The sequence below is a fragment of the Crotalus tigris genome, unplaced genomic scaffold (genome assembly GCF_016545835.1).
Source record: "Crotalus tigris isolate CLP2741 ecotype Arizona unplaced genomic scaffold, ASM1654583v1 scf7180000018040.1558517, whole genome shotgun sequence".
NCBI classification, from domain to species: Eukaryota; Metazoa; Chordata; class Lepidosauria; order Squamata; family Viperidae; genus Crotalus; species Crotalus tigris.
This window is the reverse complement of record NW_024096790.1, coordinates 481,924-499,245: the sequence shown is the minus strand read 5'-3', so window position 1 is coordinate 499,245 and position 17,322 is coordinate 481,924. Positions and strand designations below refer to the sequence as shown.

The following is a 17,322-nucleotide window of genomic DNA, read 5'->3' as shown; positions in this document are numbered from 1 at the left end:
CCTAAAAATAGGAGATGGTGAGTTCTAGTCCCACCTAAAGCATGAAAATTGGCTGGGTGACTTTGGACCAGTCATTCTCTTTCAGCCCAATCCATCTCACAGGATTGTTGTTGTGGGAAAAACAGGAGAAGAAAGGAATATTAGGTATGTTTGTCACCTTGAGATATTTACAAAGGCAGGATAATAAATAACTATTAATCAGAAAAAGAGCCTCACTCTAAACGAAAAATTAAAATATGGAAATACAGGAGGGAATATTGTGAGTAGCTTTGCCTTTATCTGCCACTGCCAAGTGCAAAACTTGAGTTGTTAGTGTTACACCTGGATGACCCTCCCCCTTCCCCTCATTCCATTGAGTTGCACAAGTTTAAAATTACACAACAGCTGCAAAGTACAAACTGCCTAACATTTCCTGTTTTTCTTTTAAGTTTTATGTAAAAATACTTTAAAACTCCCATAGAGATTGAATGTACACTGAATAATAATGAGAACTCATAATTTCATACGGTAATTAAGATACCATTCCTTAATCTCTATTTAAACTCTGGATTGCTTAACCATAAAATGGTTTAGTTTGCCATGTAAATGTAATAACTGAATATGCTTTTATATGAATTTATATGAATTAGAGAATAGAGAGTCAAGATAATTTGAACTGGAATTTCTACATAATGCTGGTAATTTAAATAAAAATTTTGGGAGAAACATTTATATTAATTCATGAATTAATTAGTCTTCTGTTCAATCAGTTTATATGTCATTTTGAGAAAAAACATGCCTATGAAGTTCCTGTTTCATGTTAGTCTGAAGTTTGGGGAATAAATAACTAACAGGATGTTAAGAAAATAACATAAAAAATAAGCTACTGAACAGAGTCAGCTTGATTGCTCTTCTGTCAGAAAGCTAGGATGTGAATAAAATATAATTTTAAAAAAATAGTCTTAAATTTATACATAAAAATGACTTTGAGCATAGTTCAGCTAGGAATTTCCCTGCAGTGATCAGATCAGTTAAAACGTTGCCTTGTCTAAAAATTGATTAAATTTACTAATTGGATAAAATGCAATAGAATACTCATTTGTCCTTTCTCATGGCTGCAAGGGAAGGGGAGATTATTCAAAACTGTGGCATTTCACATATGTATCTTCTGGTTCATACCTGAATGTCTATAACATAGATTCCTAGTCCATCTCTTTTTTGTACTAAAACCGATTAAACTAAGAAACACAGATTTATAAGTTGAAATATTATAAATTATTTCTTAATGCACATCGAGAGTTTACCAAAAGGATTTCACTGATCTACTTTTATTTATACTTACCTTCTGCCATTCCGGAGGTATTGCTAATGTTGAGTTTATTTGATCGAATCAGATTTCTGATAGCATAAGGAAGAAGAGCTTTCAAACCTGTCAGGCAAACCATTTCTTCATCCTGAAACAAGATAAAACTATATGTTAGTTTTATAGATAGATATTATACATAGCTATTCATTAGATAGAAATTTAAACAGCCATTATTTTAAACTTCTTATAACGTTAGTCGATGAACTTTCTCTTTGAAATGGTGAATTGCTCAATTTTCCACTCCATGGATATTCTGATTATTTTCTAAAACAAATATGGCTTCACTATCTAATGAAATAGATTTTGGAGATCAAATATGAAGCATGGCACAACCCTATTAAAATATAGCTGCATAGCATAAAGGTTATTGCCTTTAATTTTAGAGTTAAACTATATTCTATATAATTATGTTCTATATAACTCTCTCACACACTTGCCCCTTAACAGTTCAAGATTAACTTCAATAAAATTTTCAGCTTTCTATAATCACTGGCTTCAGGATCTACTATTGATAAAACAATAAAATAAAAGCTCCAATAATCTTATGTCTAAGTTTACCTTTAATTTCATTGAAGTCATTATTCTAAGGAAAATAATTCCTGAAGAAGTAACACCGATTTAAAGCATGGAACATTCACTGATGTTCTTTTAAAATTAAGGAGTTAATATTTAATCCATAATTGGTTACATATTTTGAATGTTTAAAAGAATAACAATTTCTGGTATTTGTCCAAAGCAAGACTCAACTGAGTATTGATTGTTTTGTATATTTGTTACAAGTATATAGAATTTACACATTTTTGCCAGATATTTTACATATTTAGGTGAAAAATAAATTACATCATTAGTAGTTCTAACCAGAATAGAAACTGTAGTTCAACAAGAAAAGCATAAATCCCTCTATTTTAAAGAAGCAGCTGAAGTCCTTTTCATTAATTGCAAGAGAAAAAGGGAGGTGAGCAAATGAACTATGATAACCTTACCTTACAAAGCTCTCTTTACTGATACCCAACTCTACTGATGCCCAATTCCATAGTGAATTAAATTTACTTCTTCTCTGATACCATTTGAACTAATTAGGTTAACGGAATTGTTGCCCAACGGGACACAGAACAATGCAAACATTTCAGAACCACAAAAAAATACGTTGTGAAGGGAAGTTAAGAGACAGTTATTTTCATAATTTGATTATAAGCGGAGTTTTAAAACTATGCCTGAACATTTGCTGGTTTTTTGCATATTCCACATAAAAACACATATATCAAAATTTTGATTTCAGTACTAATTGATATTTACTCTATTTAAAATTGTTGCTCACGGTACTGAGCTTTTTTTCCTTATATAATGAATTCATAATCCTTTTTAATACATGTAGCTTCAATGTATTGTTTCTCACTGAACCTAATGAATTTTCTATCCTGATTAAGGTTACCAGAAGGGAGAAGTATATAATTTGTTGAATTTGTGAAACAAATTATATATTTTCACAGATAAAACGCCTTCTTCTTACGATGGGCATGGTTATTTGTAGATATTGTTGCCACAGTAGGTAAGTACATTTAACTGGCTTGTAAACTATTTCATTTCAGTTATTTTGGACATGCCGTTTTCAGCTTTTTAGAAGAAATGATATTACTATTAATGATTCTAGGATTACTCCATTTGACTTATATCTTGTAGAATGGTCTCTCCTATACAAAATGCTCATGAGAAGCACTGATTGAATCCCTTTTTTTTCAGCCTTGCTTACAGTTGTTTCCTGTATATTTTTAGATAAGTAGAATGCCACAGAAATGGGCATGTTAACATGTTAATGAGTTTGCAATACTGTAGAACTGATAGACAATCTTGCCTTTCCTGGCCAACAGATGAGCACAGAGATAAACTCAGCCTGATCAATCTGCTGAGGAGCAAAGAGTGCTTGTTTTTTTTTTCTTTTTGAAGGGAAGTTTTGCACTGAAAAAAATCTACTCTTTGTTCAGAGAGTAAACACAGGATTCTCTGTATGAGTGGCAAAGTATCTTGTTCTTTTCCATCTGTACATGTTGATCCCTTGAGTCAATCTGAGGCATCACTCAGCGAGGTGAAAATGCAGACATTTCTGCACTGACATTTATTGTTAAAAGACCTTCCTTTTTAATACATATATTAAAACAGCAACCAGAAGAAGCCAGGGTCTTATACAAAAAGCAACTCTTGTGGAAGTGAAATTATATGATGGATTTACCCCCCTCCTCAATCCATGATCTGACTTGCATCCCCTCCTGGATGTGGTCTTGAAAATAGAACTTATTCTTTTAAAATGATTATGTCTATGTCTTCTTCTCTATTCCCTTTTCCCTTCCCCATCTTTTCCACTATTTACTTTTGTATTTTCATTGTATCGTATACTATAAAACTAATAAAACTTTTAACAGAAAAAAAATGATTAGTGTTAAAGAACAGACTGCTTTTCTTATTCCTTCTATTTGTTCCCCCCCCCCCCAATCTGGTTCAAATTTCATACCTCTGTTGTGGTAGGCACTAACTTATGCAGATATAATCTGCTTGATAAAACCCTGAAATTTTAGAGTTACTTGGATGAATAACAAAAACATAGCTATACATATTTCATACATTTATTTATCTAACTATCTGCAAAAATCATAGAGTGGTAGTAGATTGGAATGTTACCATGTTAGCAATTGGCATGGTTGCAAAATAGTACTGTAAATGAATTATAGGCTGCAGCAAGAGAAGTAAAATTTCCAAATTACAGAAAATAATAATTTATTCTGCTTTGACCTATTTTAAGTTTTGTGTTCTATTCTGGACATTACACTTTAAAAGAGATTCAGAGAAACTAGACCAGTTCAGACAAGAACAATTAGACTGTTAACAGGATATTAACTAAGAAACTAAGTCCAATGATGCAAAATTTGAAGGAGCTGTATACATTTAGATTTTAACCTTAGGAGGGATATGACAACATTCTTCCAATACATTAAAGAATGTCACAGACATTCAGACTTTTCAGACTGTAGTTCACAAAATAATCACTTTAAGTTACAGATTCCATTGACTGTTCTGACCTGAAATGACTATTTTCAGTAGTTATTTTTTTCCATTTTTATGTGTTTTTAAAGAAGGTTGGGTTGCTTTAATGAACAGCAGATCTGCCATCTACATGCAAGCTTCAAAATACTTCTTTCAAATAATTTTAAAGCATGTTCAACCTATCTGTCTATGTACCTAGGCTGCTTTTACTCTGAAATATGTTAATATATAGGTTAAATCCAGTGGTCATGTTTTAGCACAAAAACAATTTTTAATACTTCCATCTCTATCTCCTGTCTTTGGGAGGTCTTATGGGATGCTCCAAAATGGATTTGTACTTGTGCTATGAAGAGAAATCACTGAAGTTTTGATGTTGATTTTGGAAGGGTTATTTTTTTTGCATATCAGTTTAAGAATACTTTGTATTTTTACTAATTTACCTAATAAACAAAATTATTTTCCTAAAAGGTTTAAAACCTTTATGTCCTGCTGAGACAATAATAAGAACAACAACACAAACTCATTTGTGGAATACTAAATGTTCTATCACTATCCTAATATTCTATCACTAGAAGCAAGGAAACTAAATATAAACATAGCTGTATTTTAGGAGCTGAGATAGTACTAATGTTTGTACCAATGGCTAATATTTGTGGGGTACCATATTATGCATAAAAACAATGAAGCTGTTGGTGCTTCTCAGGATGCTGTGGCTTCATGCCATCAATGTCCTTTTGCCTGTGCACAGAGGCACTCTTGGGTGGCAACAGTGGGGCTGGGCCTCAAATAGAGTTCTGGAGTTTTCAAAAGTTTCAGCCAGCTACCACAGCCCCCAGGCCTCTACTTCTGTCTCAGCACATTGTGGCCAGCTGCCCCAATTCCACAGCACAGATCTCCCCAAAAGGGGAAAGGAGTATACTAAAATTTACATTACATCCCCTTTTCTTTTCTTAAGCAGATAAAAGCTATTTGGTTCTGTATGAAAAGGAAGAACACTGAGCTTGGTAGGTAATTCTAGTATTAATTTAAATGACAAGTTAGAGAAAGTCATGAGGAGTTGACTGGGAAATTAATATTCTGGGAAGTTTTTAAAAAGATTGTATTATACCATTGGCAGCTAACATGATTCTTGTCAATATGTTTGTATTTTAAATGCTTCAGTACAGGTAAAGATCCCAATTTCTGATGACTTTATAAATGTGTCCATGTTAATTTATTGTCAACAATATCCACTAGCTATATGTAACTGCTAAACGTTTGTTGTTTGGAAATATAGCATTGTGAGCAACTGTCCGAAATATGGACTTTTGCCAGAATTAGCCCCAACTCCACAGCACAAGCCCCAGTTGCTATTGACCCGTGCTCCATAGCCCTACCATGTCCAGTTGACCTTTGCCAACTTTCTTCCATTGCTGCTGAGGTAGTGCCAGCCTGACCTTATGCAAAGCAACTTCTGGCTATGCCAGGCCTTCTTTCCAAATCTGCTCATACTATTCTCCAAATAGTGTACCCCATTCTCATGCTTCTGAAACCCTTTAGAAAGCATCTGAGATCTTCTGAAGCGTTGCGAGAACAGGTTAAGCTATTTGGAGAGGATCAGCTGTCCTGTGCTCACAATGTTTCAGAAGACCTCAGAAGCTTTCTGAAAGATTTCTGGAGCACTGTGAGAATAGGGTGGCCTATTTGGAGAATGATGTGTTTGATTTGGAGAATGGGGCAAGTGGTCTCAGGAATAAGGCTTGGCCTAGCCAACAGCTGCCTTGTAAAAACAGCCTGGACGTGCCTTGTCAGCAGTGAGAGGAAGATAGTAAAATTGCTGGGCTTGGCAGCAACTACACATTGCAAGGTGGTAGACAGCTGGAGCATTGAGCTTGGTGTCTGGCTGTAGTAAAGTGCCTGAGGAGTCACTCTTCAGTAAATGTTGCTAGCTACAAGTAGAGGCCTGGGGGCAGTGGCAGTCAGGTAAGACTGCTGAAGGCTCTGGGCTGCAGTTACCACCAAGTAATGCCCCTGTGCAGGGTGGCCCAAAGTGCAGGGATGGGTAAAGACAGGTAGGTTGGAGGAAGTGAAGAGCAAACAGTTTCTTACCTTACTGAGGCACTAGCCTGGGAGGGAGCCAACCGGGAATGGTTGGATCATAGTGCCTCTCACCTAACCTGTGCATTTCAGGTTTATGATAGTAACTAGGACTACCCAGGATTGTAAGCTGAGAACAACCTGCATAATATAAGAACAGTAGTAACTGTACAAAATAGCCTCTAGAGTCAGAAGCCAATGACATATACAGATAGTCCTCGACTTACATACCATTAATTTAGTGACCAAAGTTATAATGGCAGTGAAAAAAGTGACTTATGACTAATTCTTGTAATTATGACTTGTAGCATCCCTATGGTCACATGATCAAAATTTGGGTACTTGATAACTAGATATATTTATGCAGCATCCTGAGGGGGAATCACATGATCGCCAATTTGTGACTTTGCCAGCTGGTTTCTGGCAAGGAAAGTCAATAGGGGAAGCCAGATTTACTTAATGGTCATATGATTCATTTAACAATGGCCATGATTTACTTAACAATCATGGCAAAAAATGTCAGAATATCAGGAGGAACTCACTTAACATTCACTTTGCTTAGCAACCAAAATGCTGGTCCAAATTGTGGTTGTAAGTTGAGGACTACTTGTAATGAAACCAACATCTGTGCACTGTGAGTTATCAGAGATCAAGCTTGCCAGTCAACAGGATATCAAAAGCAAGAAAAAACATTTAACTTTTTCTGAAAAATTAATTGTCAGATTTCGTCTAAACTTCCGGATGAGATAAGGTGCAGTGCAAAGTAGTTTTGAATTTATTATTAAAATACATTCTATATATCTCTTATACACAGCAGAAGTACTCTCATATATTGAATTTAATTGCACTTATTCAGTTTGCTTATGAACTGTTTCATGTTTACCCTCACTTTGGCTTTTCAGAGATCAATTCCCAACTTCATATTCTGTATGAATATTAATTTCTTCTTTTATGAGAATATTATTTCTAGAATAGTTAACAACTTATAAAAAACTAGAATATTTCCCCACATTACATAAAAGTGATAGTTTCTTAACATATATATATATATATTCTGAGGCTTTCATGGGTGTTTGTATGTAGGTCTTTGGTTATTCGGGTTTTTTCCCACGTAAAATTGGAAGTGTCTTGGCGACGTTTCGACGAAGTCCCATTCGTCATCTTCAGGCTGGTGTTTTCAGCTTCGTGCTTCGAGGAGCAATGTGTGGTCTTAGCTGTTTCTTCCTTTTAACTGCCAGTGGGGGTATGAACTGATTGGGTGGGAGCTTGGCTGTGTTCTTATTGGGTGGAGGTGTGTTCATTGGTTAGGGGCTTGGCTGTGCTCTGATCCAAGACAGAGAACAAGAAAACGGCAAAGCCGTCCTCCCATACATAAAAGGCACCACAGACAGAATCAGTAAGATCCTCCATAAACACAACATCAAGACAGCATTCTGCACAAACAGAAAAATATCCACCATCCTAAGAAACCCCAAAGATAAAATTGAGTTAGAAAATCAAGGAGTATATGAAATCCCATGCACCGCTTGTCCCAACACATACATCGGACAAACCAACAGAAGAATAAATGCATGCATTGAAGAACATAAGAACTCAGTCAAAAAAGAGGAACCAACATCTTCTCTGGTCCAACACCTTAAAGCCACAGGACATGAAATTGACTTTAAAAATACCAGAACTATTGCCAAAATAGTTTTGGTATTTTAATTTGGTATTTTAATAACAGAATAATCAGAGAAGCCATCAAGATAGAAAAACGCCCACACAGCATGAACAAACCAGATGATACGTCCCGCCTACCAGCCATTTGGAAACCCGCCCTTATTGACAAACAACTCCCTAACACAAAAAATGACACCAGACCCACACTCACAAAAACCACACAGGATGTCACCACCACACATCCACGCAAAAAGCAAACCCAAAGCCACACCGATGATGAGGCACGACCACAAACCAGAAGCCAGACCACAGCTGCATCATTAGCCACATTAAAACCCTCAAATCCATACATGAAGCAAACTGACACCCTCCATCAAGATGAGGCAGACCACGAACGCGAAGCCAAAAAATAGCAAGGCAACCCACCATCTTAAACCCCCTGCAACTCAAACTAACCTGAGCACAACAAAGCCCCCACCCAAACAGAACACTCCCCCAGCCAATCAGAGCACAGCCAACCCCCCCAGCCAATCAGAGCACAGCCAAGCCCCTAACCAATCAGAACACACCTCCACACAATCAGAACACAGCCAAGCTCCCACCCAATCAGTTCATACCCCCACTGGCAGTTAAAAGGAAGAAACAGCTAAGACCACACATTGCTCCTTGAAGCACGAAGCTGAAAACACCAGCCTGAAGATGACGAATGGGACTTCCTCGAAATGTCGCCAAGACACTTCCAATTTTACGCAGGAGAAAACCTGAATAACCAAAGACCTACATACATACATACATACATACATACATACATACATACATCAGCTAATATTGCAAATAGATAGTGATTCTGTCTTGCTTTTATTAGTTCATTGCTCAAACTGAGCAACTTTGGGAAATAAATCACAAGTCTAATTATCCGTTATCAGAAATGTGCTATCAGTCTGAGTTAAACTCAGAAATTGGACGCTTGTCCTACTCCCAAATAAAAGATTTGCTCTCTCCACCAAGTTGCTTAAGCTAAAGCAGGGTTTCCATCCCCCTACACCATTTGCTTAGGATGGAATGACAGCTCCTAGGTCTATTCTGTAGTGAGACACTTGAACACAAGAAATAAATTCTAAATCAACGAAAGATATGTCAGCAATGTCGTTTCTATTTGGCTCGTTTCCTTGCCTTTCAAAATTCATCCAGCAGTTGATTAGTGGTTCATGAGTATCCTGAATTGACCTTAATGGAGCTATTTTCTATAGAGTAAACATTCCTGTCCTTCCTTTTAATGTGGTTCATTTTTATTTTTTACAGCCCGTGAATAAAGGGTGGTTTTTGGAGAGCGTAAGGATCACAGTATGTGCAATATTTCCAAGGGACCTTGCAATCGTCAAAATGTCAAGGACTTTAACTCACTCACCACGCTAATCTTCCTGCCCACGCAACCGATTACCTGCCTTTTTTATACTCAGGAGGTAAAATACTTACTCGCTGGTAGGACAGATCGAAATTGGATGAAGATTGGGGGGGGGAGGAGAAAGAGAAAGAGAGGGGGGTCAGCGCCCGCGATTGGTGTAGACGCTAAACCAATGAGGACCCGTGTCTCTTAGGAGATGATTGGATTGAAGGGGGTGTATTTGTTACAGTTTTTGACCAATCCCCAGCTTGGAGTGTAATCTCTCAGGCCAATGAACACTCAGTTCGACTCCCTCTCTTTCATTGCTTTAGTAGATGGGGGTGCAGATTGAATTTCTTGACTGTTCCAGGTTCTTTTACCCCCCGCCTTTTCTTTGGAGTGCTAGTCCCTCCCTCCCTCCTGTGGGAATGGGGGGATCGATCCGGAGGGCCTGCTTAGTGCGATGAGCGGCAGTTAAATTCGCTCTTGTCAGATGTAGGCGCCCCTTATTTATTTGTTTGTTTGTTTGTTTTAACAGACGGGAACCCTCCACCACCACCAAGTCATGGAGTACTTTTCTAAGGAATAACACCCCCCCCCCTTCGCGTGGGGCGGCACTAACCCAGAGTCTCTTTACTCATTCGCCCCCGCCCCCCGGGTTGGCCCTCCAGGGAGGGGGGCCTTTGAAGAGATGGAGAGACCCGCCGGGTCCTCTGAGGAAGAAGGGGAGCAGTCGCTGCTCACCGTCAGGCATGAGCTGAAGAACGGTGAGTCTGTCCGTCTAAGCTAAAGATGTGGGGAGGCTGCCGGGGGGAGAGGGCAGATGCGAAGGGGCGGGAAGCGCCGGAGGAGTCCCCCGAGAAAAGGGACACCCCGAAAGGGAAGGATGGTCAGCGTAGAAAAGTGTGGACGGCACGGAACGCGGCGCCGAGAGAGAAACAAAGGCTAGAAGAGAGCAGCGCCTCGGGAGTAAAGGGAGCGGGATGTTGTGGGGCAGCCGGCCAGGAGGGCGGTGTTCGGGCTGGCAACCCAGGGAAGGGGCGGCGACTGGGCCCAGAGGACTCGGAGGAGAACGAACGGAGCAAGGTTAGGGAAAGACTAAGTCAGTAGAGAAATACATGACTTTGTAACGTGAACACTTTAATATCCGGATGGCATCTTGTGAAACCAGCCCACCAAATAGATGTAACTAAAGGGACTGATGAAATAAGAGGAAAAAACTTAAACGGACTCTCCATTATATTACTATTTACATTCTGAACAAAAGTTATTTAGAAAACTGCTAAGAACATCCGTTTTCCAGCCAAGGAAACCACCAGATTCTCCACTTGCACATGTCTGGAGGGGGCTGATGCACTAAAAACAAAACTTATGCAAGAACCAATAATGGTTCCGCATTTTGGCCAGAGTTCATGTTTTAATAAATTCCTGGCTAATGTCAGTTGCATAATTTCTGGAGACTGATACAGTAAAATACAAAAGTGCTACATGTACTGTTTTACTCAGCTAATTCTAGCAAAAATCCATATTTTGGACAGTTGCTCACAATGCTATATTTCCAAACAACAAAAGTTTAGCAGTTACATATAGCTAGTGGATATTGTTGATAATAAAATAACATGGACACATTTATAAAGTCATCAGAAATTGGGATCAACCTGAGGGAATCTTTTACCTGTACTGAAGTATTTAAAATACAAACATATTGACAAGAATCATGTTAGCTGCCAATGGTATAATACAATCTTTTAAAAAACTTCCCAGAATATTAATTTCCCAGTCAACTCCTCATGACTTTCTCTAACTTGTCATTTAAATTAATACTAGAATTACCTACCAAGCTCAGCGTTCTTCCTTTTCATTCTGAACAAAATAGCTTTTATCTGCTTAAGAAAAGAAAAGGGGATGTAATATAAATTTTAGTATGATCCTTTCACCTTTTGGGGAGATCTGTTTATGTGGCTCTTTTACAGTATTGTAGTCATTTGTATAGTCCTGATGAAAAATGGGAAAGATATCCCTCTGGCTATTTAATAACCAGTCAGGATCTTCAAAATACTCTCTGCCTCTCCTCAGCCACAACTGGGGATAATATATTTTGTTAACCTACGAGGATAGCAGCTGGTCATGAGAACTTGTTATCATATTGCATTGATAGGGAAAGATTGAAATAGTTAAGAATTAGTTGTCACAAAAGTTTCAAGTGAACCTGCAACAATAATACAATTTCAACAACAATCTTAATAAACTGCCCTAAATAAAATCCAAATAATTATTGTCTTGAAATAATTTTATATTCTTTAAAATGAAATCTTATATTTGTAATATATAATTGTTTAAAATATAAATATTTATATATAAATATAAACATTTAATATATTATTTGAAAAAACAGTAATTATGCACAAAAGTAAACATGCCTATAAACAGTGTCTCTTAAAACAATACTTTTGAAAACATTCTGTATATAAAGTATACCTTTTATACAGGTTGGTATAAGAATACTTTTTAACTCTTATCACTGAAAGTACTTTTTAAAATAGTATTACTTCGATAAATTTTTTTATATTTTTTATCTCTGTATCTTAGGGTCTCTATTTGTTATAATATTCAGGGCATTTGAATATACCATAGAGAATTTGACAGGATCTCTAGTTTAGCCTAGGAGAATCAGTAAGAACCGGTAAGAAGAGCCAAAAGATCAGCATGGGCTCAATTATGGTAGGTACTGGTTTTGGCAGATTATTATTGTAATTCCAAGGAAACTATGGCTTTGGTGGATGAGAAAAAATGATTTAGATGATGAAACTGAGGAGAAAGTAACTGTGAGGAGAAAATAAAATCAATGCATTGGAAAGTTGACAACATATTAATTCCCCCTACATTGTTAGGATAACATTTATAGGAGGCAATGCGACTACATTGTTTTAACTATAATTTTTGTAATTATTTTAATCAAACTAATTACCAAAAAAACAGTGTATTTCTAGATTTTTTTGGTTCTTGTATTGCTCAAAACAAATTGCTGTATTTATTATTTATCACCTTGGTCATTTTGCATATTATTTGCATATTATAATTCTGGTAAAAAGAATGATTTATAGTATGCTATGCAATTAATTATTTCCTTTATTTAAATTCCCACCTGTATTAAGTGACTTTTTGTATATGCTTTTAATTCTCGTTCTTTAAAAATAAAAGAAAGACCCCTCTTATAAAAATCCCACAGAGTCCACCTGAATACAATTACAAGCTCACAAGCCTGACTAGAGGGTACTGGCACTCTTCTGCTTTTACTTCTCAGCAGTGAATAAATGAGGCATGTTTCCCATGATTTAGAAGGTAGTAAAAAGCCAATATTTATAGTCATTAATAGCCTGATCATTTATGAGCATATCCAATCCCCTTTTAAAATTATACAAATATGCTATTACTACCACAACAATTGGTGTGGAATCTAAAGCGTGTGTGCTATGTAAACATTTATTCTGCTAGTTCTGAATCTGTCTACATTTAGTTTCAGTGGAATATATTCTTCCATCCATTCCCATTATTTATGCCATGCATAAATTTGTATATCTCTATCATGCCTCCCCTTACTATTCTTTATTCTTTGATAAAGTTCAAAGATGCTGTAGTCTTTCCTTGTAGGGCAGCTGTTCCATTTTCCTAATAATTCTGCCATTTTAATTTCTTTTTTAATGTCTATAAGAATTTTATAAAGTGCAATAATAAAGAATAATTACTTCAGGAATGAGTCAGCTGAAGTAAAATAATTAGATTCAAATACAAATCCAAGTGTGTACAATTTTATAGCTTAAGGACAGGAGGGAAGGGGCCATTTTGATGTCTGATAGCATGTTCTTCAAGATAGTGGAATTGCAACTGAAAATGCATGTTTCAAGGTCCTTTCCTCATGGTGGTCTCTTGGAGTATGACCTGGAGTAAGCCTACACTTCTTGATCTTATTGGGCAAGCAGATGTTATTGAGAGAAAGTGGTTCCACAGACATCCAAGTCTGGAACTATCAGTACTTAAAAAGTGACAAGCACCACCTTAAATTACACATGGAAGCTAACTGGTATCTCATACTTCTTTAGAAGTAGAGGTAATATATGACACATCAAGGAAAACTGATGTGCAATTTGTTACATCATTTTAAAAATTAGTTTTCTATAAAAGTTGTTTTATTAGAGGATTTTTGTGACTGTTGAAATAAAAAAGTATGTTAATCGGTTAAATCATCTTGTCTCCAAAGGATATTTGAAATCAAGTTGAAGAAAGCTATAAACACATCTAGTAGGGCTGTCAAGAATCTTCAAAAGCAAAGCAACACATACAGCACATGCGATGTATCACTTTTGAAATAGAATAATTTTATCATTTCCAGATTCATGTTTCTCTTTAGAAGTTCTTCAAAGCTATTTCTATCTGCATGAGTTTTATTAATTATGGTTAACATATTATCTAAGTTCCAATTAAATGAATATATGATGTAGATGCCTTCATTTTATAAATGTTGCTCATTTTAGTAGCTAAAGTATGTTGTAGATTACAGAATGTATATTCAGTATTTTTATATACAATATTGAAATATTTTGTTCTCAATTTTCTGTTTCTTTGTGATGTACAAAAAGATGAAATGTTAAATATAATTTATAGTATTTGTTTTTATGATCCGATATAGCAGGTTTTCCAAGTAGCTCATAATAGCTTATTTTTTTTTTTTTAAAAAAAAATTTATTATTTTATTTTCATTACAATCATAAGAAAAAAATTCAGATACATAAAAAGTTAAAATACAACACACAAATTCCGACATTGCTCACCCATTTCCCCCCAGACCGCATCCCCCTCTCATCTCTTCACTTCCCCCTTCCTTCTACCTCCTCCTCCCCTCCCCTCCCTCTCTCCTCCATCTTTCTACTTACTTATCCCTCTCCTCTTCTTCTCAATCGGATGCGGTCTGGGGGAAAATGGCCGAGCAATCCTCTATCACCAAAATCTGAACTATTGAACATACTATCCATACTCTCCCCTCCCCCCTCCCCCCACCCCCTTTCCCCCCCCCCCCCGACTTCCCAGAGCTCAGTACAGGGTTACAAAAAAAAAGAAAAGAAAAAAAAAAAGAAAACCAAACATAGTCAACTTAAATTTACTACTTATACAATAACCGGAATCATAATAACCCTTAACTCTCTGCAAACTTCAATTCATAATTAATAAAAATCCATTATTCATAAAGTAAATGAAACTTTGTTGTTCCATACTTCTTCTGAATATATTCTATCCATCTTCTCCATACAGAAACATATCTCTTTTGTGAATGGTCCTTTGAGTAAGCAGAAATTTTAGCCATTTCTGCTAAGTTAGAAACCTTGAATACCCATTCTTCTAAAGAAGGCAGAGAATCTTTTTTCCAATACTGACCCACCAATAGTCTTGCTGCTGTTATTAAATTCAGCATTAAAATAGTTTCTTTAACATCAAAATCCACAAAAATACCCAAGCTTATTGATGAACAACTTGTATAGTTATGGTAGATAGAACAAATGCATTATTCAGTGCATAACAAAACTCAATTGTATCTTTATTATTTGGATTTTTTAAAATCATATTGATCTGCATAAAATGATAAGCATAATATTGTACCATAATTGTACCATATACATTGCACTGAAAATTAAATGGAAGTTGATTTAAAAAATATTTATTTCATAACATATATGAGAATCTTTTTGAATAGACAATGCTCTTCAGATAGACCAATATTAGCTGTTTCAATTTAGTAGAGGCTTAATGTATTGACTTCAAATGATGTATGTACATAAACCTACATGGAATTTTGCTACATGCAGAAAGGTGATTGATCCAATTACTAAAAATATTGTGATATATAATTGTAAATTATTCAGAATTTATGAACTGAATCCTGGCAACAGTGACTCATTATTCTGACTTGCAGTTAGACTACTGGTCTAAATGAAGCTATATTTGAAATGATGTGGAAATTGTACATACAAATTGCAGTTGCCAAGATGTTAGTGGATGAGAGAAATTATCCTTATATAATAGTTGTCTTTTGGTGTCTTCACTGGATGCCAATAGGTTCCTGAACACTAGCTTTGTCTAATAGTACAGGGTATTTGAGAGAACATCTCCTTCTAATTTATTCTGCCCGTCAGATGCATATTTCCATGGTGAAGATGCTTAGGAAGCTATACTTGAAAAGAGATCAGGGAATCTGGGCCTGTAAGCAATTCTTCAGTATCGTAGCAGTGATGGTACATAACATACTGTATTGTTCACATAGGCTGTCCTGACATATTTTTTTTTTACTTCTCTACTTTTCTGCTATGTTGGGGATGGTTGACCAGGTAAAAAAGATTTTACCCCTAGGCTAACCATCATCTCGGTTTTTAACTTTTTATGCAATTTTTCTAATTTGTTTTTAGTACTTTTTACTTTTCATTATATTGTTAAACTGCCCAGAGTCATTGTATCAATGAGATGCACAGCATAGAAATGAAATAAAATAAATAAATAAATAAATAAGTAAATAAGTAAGTAAATAAATTCCATAAAATTACAATTTTGGGGAAGTTTACCAATAAGAGGACATGTGCAGCAGCTATTTTTATTGTTATACCTTAACTAATGTTATAACATTCATACACCACTTTTGAAATGATTAGTTGAGATGGAATAATTTTTCATTTTCTCATTATAAAAATCTATAACCAACAATTAAATCAGTGAAGTCTTGGACTGAGGAGGCAAAGCTATAGCTACATTGACTGGAAAGTTTTTGAAGATACCTTTGCAGACTTGGATGAACTGTAACATCATGTGTTAATTTTTGTGAAGACCCATGTGTGCCAACCAGGAACTTGCAAATGTACAGTAACAATAAGCTTGGTTCACAGCTAAACTCAAGCAACTACGTCGTGCCAAAGAGGAAGCCTACAGGAAAAAAAAATAGAAAGTTATACAATCAGGCCAGAAATGTATTAACAAGGGAGATCAGAGCAGCAAAAAGAAGCTACTCTGAAAAGCTAAGAAATCAGTTGTCAACAAAAGAACCAGCAAATATGTGGAAAACTCTCAAAAATATCACTGATTATAGCAAACCTCTCCATGCTAAAGGAAATTGACAACTGACAAATGACCTGAATGTGTTTTACTGTAAGTTTGAGAGGAAACCACTGTCACCTATCTCCACCATCTCCATCTCAGATACACCACAACAGCCATACCTCCTACAACTGACCCCATCTCCTTGGGTCCCCCACCTCTGGGGATCACAGAAAATAATGTGCATGGTCTATTTCACAGACAAAAGCCTGGAAAAGCAGCAGGCACAGACAAGATAACTCCTTGCTTGAAAGCTTCTGCTGATCCATTGGCCCCCATCTTCACCTGCATCTTTAATAAATCACTAGAGATGTGCTATGTTCCTTCTTGCTTCAAAGGTTCTACTATTATCCCAGTGCCGAAGAACCCCTCCATCATAAAACTGAATGACTACAGACAGGTTACTCTGACATCTGTAGTTATGAAAACCTTTGAAAGATTAGTGCTGGCCCACCTGAAAACTATCATGGATCCACTTTTAGACCCCTTGCAGTTTGTCTACCGAGCAAATAGATCAGCAGATAATGTTGTTAATACGGCTCTGCACTATATCCTACCACATCTTGAATCTCCAAAGACCTATGCAAGGGTCCTTTTTGTAGATTTCAGCTCGGCATTCAATACCATCATTCCAGATATTCTTTTCACTAAACTAAATCAGCTAGCCGAGCCTGACCATACCTGT

At 36.3% G+C, this 17,322-nt stretch overlaps 2 protein-coding genes across 5 annotated transcripts in view; one reads left to right on the top strand and one right to left on the bottom strand.

Moving 5' to 3' along the window:
• Positions 1-9,704, bottom strand: part of DGLUCY (D-glutamate cyclase) — a 29,140-nt gene extending 19,436 nt beyond the window's left edge. The window contains exons 1-3 of one of the 3 annotated variants that reach the window (XM_039346943.1): positions 9,596-9,704; positions 6,470-6,598; positions 1,322-1,433 (exon numbers count right to left, since the gene is read on the bottom strand). In XM_039346943.1, the coding sequence (XP_039202877.1) occupies positions 1,322-1,424 (103 nt within the window). In that variant the 5' untranslated portion in view covers positions 1,425-1,433; positions 6,470-6,598; positions 9,596-9,704. Of the gene's footprint in view, positions 1-1,321; positions 1,434-1,903; positions 2,014-6,469; positions 6,599-9,527 lie in introns of those variants that run through there. The other 2 variants (XM_039346944.1, XM_039346942.1) reach the window with 2 other exon arrangements.
• A 120-nt stretch (positions 9,705-9,824) lies between these two features.
• The window catches only part of RPS6KA5 (ribosomal protein S6 kinase A5), a 42,388-nt gene continuing 34,890 nt past the window's right edge, over positions 9,825-17,322 (top strand). The window contains exon 1 of one of the 2 annotated variants that reach the window (XM_039346941.1): positions 9,825-10,270. In XM_039346941.1, the coding sequence (XP_039202875.1) occupies positions 10,195-10,270 (76 nt within the window). In that variant the 5' untranslated portion in view covers positions 9,825-10,194. The remainder of the gene's footprint in view (positions 10,271-17,322) is intronic. The other variant, XM_039346939.1, reaches the window with a different exon arrangement.